We start from the raw sequence: 3,850 nt of genomic DNA, 5'->3' as shown, positions 1-3,850 counted from the left end.
TAAGATTTGCCAACCACATGCTACTTTTTGTCCCCCTCCCCCCCCTCGGCGCGGCCAAAATCCTGGCTATGGCATAGTTGGTATGCACTAATAAATACATATCCTAACTACCATAACACGGACCAATTGATGAATAATCTTCAATAGGGGTGGCAATTGGGTCCAAATCAGGTTGGCGGGTTGGGTCAGGATCCGGCCCGTCAGAAAATCTGTTGACCCGAACCCGACCCATCAACCCGCGGCGGGTCAGGTATGCTGACCCGAACCCGAAAATTTCGGGTTGGCGGGTTGACGGGTCGACCCGAAATGACCCGAATTTTAATTTTAATTTATTATTTTATCACTGTAATTTCTAATAAAATCAATTTCTCACAAAACTAATTACATAATCAAGTAATAAAAATTTAAATAAATAATTCCAAACCAAATCTAAAATAAATTATACACCGTAAAAGTGTTTTATCCCAAACAAAATATAAAATAAATTAAAACAGTATAAAAGCAAAAAATAATATAATATATTATTTGTCCAAATATAATAATTTCAACTTCACACAAATTAAATAAATTCATTTAGGATTAAGTAATTAATGCCTTTGAAAAAAAAGAATAACTTAGTTTAGTTAGATAAAATTATTTTTATGTTTATTAAATTATTTTTAATTCGTAAACGGGTCATATCGGGTCATATCAGGTCACCATGGGTTGACCCGAAATCGACCTGTTTTCTTTTCGGGTTCATCGGGTTCAACCCGATTCTGACCCGAACTCTCGAAACCTCAACCCAAACCCATTAATTTCGTGTTAGATTCGTGTCGTGTTTTTAGGTCGTGTCAAAAATTGCCACCCCTATTCTTCAGTAGCTTGGAAATGTCGAAAACACCATCAGTACTGTAGAAAAACTATTTTTACCAAGAGATTATTCCGTATTCTATTATACGTTTTTGTTTACAGTGGAAATAGGATTTTGGGGTGTTGACTGTTGTTGTATAAAATACCAATACATTCAAATTTTGAACGCAAAACAAACCAATTGATCATCAATGCCCATAACAAAAATGTTAGACTCAGCAATTCTGAATTCTGATCATCAATTCGGTTGAAGTTGTATGCATCATTTACTCTAGATGAGACTTGGCAATCCGACCATCAGCTCCTTTGGGGTAAAATCCACCAGTTTTGTTCTCATTCCCACTTCCATACACAATTCGTAGAATTTCCTCTGGTGTTCGACCAAATGCAAGGGAGTTTTTGTCACCAGCAAGAACATTGCCTGAAATTCTTCCCTCTGGACCTTCACTTGCCCTCACCACTAGCCCTTCATCTTTCACACCCGCATGTCCAAGTTGGTTCCTTAGGTATGATATACGGTCTGTGAATTCTGCCACTGTTATCCCATATGGCTTTACCATCACGTATGCCCGCTCGAATAGTAAAGCTCTAATCACTGCATCTTGGCCTGATTCCACACCGAGGAGCCCCGCCACAAGCTGAAATCGTTTAACACTGTCGATTAGCAAAATTTTAGGAGAAAACGAAATTTTAGAGTGAGCCCAGGTGGTAAAATATTGATTTTAGTTCATTAGGTATGAGAAATTGTGTGAAATTAAAGGGAAAAAATTTGCTTTGATTTTTGTAACTTTGAAACATACTTTTTTTGCAGAAGGACTTTCGAGGTTTGGATTTGCTCCAACATAACCTGTGAGTCCAACGTAAGGAATAACATAGGATGCAATGAGATAGTTAATGTCATTAGCATAAGGATCAAAAGGAGGCCACAAGGTTCTCCCGAATGCACTGTTAATCACAGTTGCAAATGATTCTGAGCTTAAGTTCAGTAATGGCCTTGGAAATCCTGGCACTGTATTCTTAATTGCCCTGCTTCAAGCAAAAAAATTGATGAAAATTTGTCATAATTATCAATGGTTTTCAAAAAAGTAGCCTTTTTTATTTCCCTATCGACTAGAGTAAATGAAGAAAAATATATGATCAAGAAATTTTATATGCTGATCAGCCAGTGGATTACCTCAAATGTCCAACTTCTTGGAATGCGAATTGAGCAACAACATCTCTAACAGGATGACTCAGTTTGGCATATTTAACACCAATAGGTGCTGGACCATTTCCGGTTAGCTCAGGAGCTATGCTGTCCAATCCATATCCCAGAGAACCCCATAAAAAGAACTCAGCTTCCAAGAACTCCAAATTCAGTGGAAATTCCAAGAGATCAACATCTGGCTGTGGTATTTTCCACTTACTGCTGGCAAAAGAGCCAGGAGGGAAGATGAGGAAGATGGACAAGGAAAGAATCAAGACTGGAGAATTAGAAGCAGCGGAGGTAGATGATGCCATGGCCAGATAATTTGCTACTTAGCTAGCTCTTGGCAGAAATTTTAGAAACGTTGCTATTTATAGGTGTATCTAAGCGGCAAAGGATACGTAGTTTTGGATTTGCATGTGGTTTCTCTTCGTATATAGGATGTCACAGAAATGCCATTTGGCAAGATTGGAATTAGCAAGTCAAGGATGCAGAAGCCACGCATGACTTGGTCTTATAAAACGCCAAGAAATGAGCAGATTCTAGAGGACTAAGAAACTAGAATTTATCAATAAAACGTCATGCAAATTTAGTCGACATAGACTTCGGTAGTAGTTGACGAAATTGTCAGCTGTTCGAAATATAACATATAGTACGAGTGAGTTGATGAGAAGGTAAGCAGATTGGATAAACAAAATATTAAAGTAGGTGAGACTCAGTAGGATCCAAAGTAGCTCTAAAGTTCGGCAAAGAAAGAGGGAAACAATGGAAGTGCCAAAAGCACAGCATTCAAAATTATTGGACATAGGAGTCCTTACCCTGATCATGTTGTTGGTGCATCCTGAGTCCTAATTAATCTCTTGATTTCTTTCGACCAATTCCTTGCTTTTGCCTTGAATTTTGTTAGGGAGAAAGAAGTGACGAGCATGGAATGAGTGCATTCGTTATCATCCATAGCAATCTTCAGCTTCATGCCAAAAGCATTTCTTGAATTTTCTAGTGCACGGGTTAATTGCGAGAAGAGGTGATTTGACTGTCTTTCCAACTCCATTCAGCTTTAGGCACAATTATAGCCTGGGTTGGATGCATTTCCGAGTGAATCAATGCTAGATTTATATCTATACTCAATTAAGTGTGCAGGTTAAATATCTATACTATTTTTAATTTTAATTCTTTTAGTTTTGGGTACCTATCTTTTTTTTATTTTACTAATTTTGTAATGGTGGAAGTTGTGGTTTGAGTTCCGAAATAGAGTTTGATGATAACAAATTTCTTTGGTTAATAGAAGCGTATATAACTTGAAATGTTCTAAGGCATGCCATTAGATGTTAATTGTTAAATTAAAGGAAGAATTTTAATTTTGGCCCCCAATCCATAGTTCATGGGCGGAATTAGTCCCCAATGTTTTTTGAAAATCAATTTTGGTCCCCCCAATCTATTCAATTTTGCTCAAAATTGGACAATTGATGGATTTTCTTCAATTTCAGCTGGAACCAAGTCACTTGAGATCATGTGCTAGCACTTAAAACACCTTTTTTCAAATTTTTAATATTTTCAGCTTTCTCTTACCTTTTGTTTTATTGAACAAAGACAGAAAAGGCTAAAATTCACTAATCAAGCAGTTAGTAATGATTAGTGGAAAAATCACAGAATAAAGAAATCAGCAGAGGTGCCAGCAAGAAATTTGCCAACAATAATTTTCTTTCCATTGCTCTTAGTCTCTCAATTGTAGCATCCTTAGAGATCATGCTCGCAATAGTCTAGGAATTAGAGCAATAGACCTTCTACACATTATCGGATCATGCAATTCAA

At 37.1% G+C, this 3,850-nt stretch overlaps 1 protein-coding gene across 2 annotated transcripts; it reads right to left on the bottom strand.

Moving 5' to 3' along the window:
- Nucleotides 1–889: 889 nt before the first annotated feature.
- Nucleotides 890–2,404, bottom strand: LOC113733737 (desiccation-related protein PCC13-62-like). Of its 2 annotated transcripts, none has more exons than XM_072083393.1 (3): nt 2,027–2,404; nt 1,653–1,881; nt 890–1,490 (listed from the first exon to the last, which is right to left on the bottom strand). In XM_072083393.1, the coding sequence occupies exons 1-3, from the start codon at nt 2,350–2,352 to the stop codon at nt 1,119–1,121; spliced, it is 927 nt and encodes a 308-aa protein (XP_071939494.1). In that variant the 5' UTR covers nt 2,353–2,404; the 3' UTR covers nt 890–1,118. The 2 variants fall into 2 exon arrangements, with proteins under 2 accessions (XP_071939494.1, XP_027115725.2); XM_027259924.2 differs by having other exon boundaries at nt 1,653–1,878; nt 2,027–2,399.
- Between the last annotated feature and the right edge of the window lie 1,446 nt (nt 2,405–3,850).

This window comes from Coffea arabica, chromosome 3e (assembly GCF_036785885.1).
Source record: "Coffea arabica cultivar ET-39 chromosome 3e, Coffea Arabica ET-39 HiFi, whole genome shotgun sequence".
Taxonomy (NCBI): domain Eukaryota; kingdom Viridiplantae; phylum Streptophyta; class Magnoliopsida; order Gentianales; family Rubiaceae; genus Coffea; species Coffea arabica.
This window is presented reverse-complemented; position numbering and strand designations above follow the sequence as displayed.

Excerpts from the sequence above, each read along its gene's own strand:
- LOC113733737 (XM_072083393.1), bottom strand. The coding sequence starts at position 2,352 with ATGGCATCATCTACCTCCGCTGCTTCTAATTCTCCAGTCTTGATTCTT. Across the intron at positions 1,882-2,026 it reads CAAGAAGTTGGACATTTGAG|CAGGGCAATTAAGAATACAG; the intron begins GTAATCCACTGG and ends TTTTGCTTGAAG. Across the intron at positions 1,491-1,652 it reads AAAGTCCTTCTGCAAAAAAA|CTTGTGGCGGGGCTCCTCGG; the intron begins GTATGTTTCAAA and ends AAACGATTTCAG.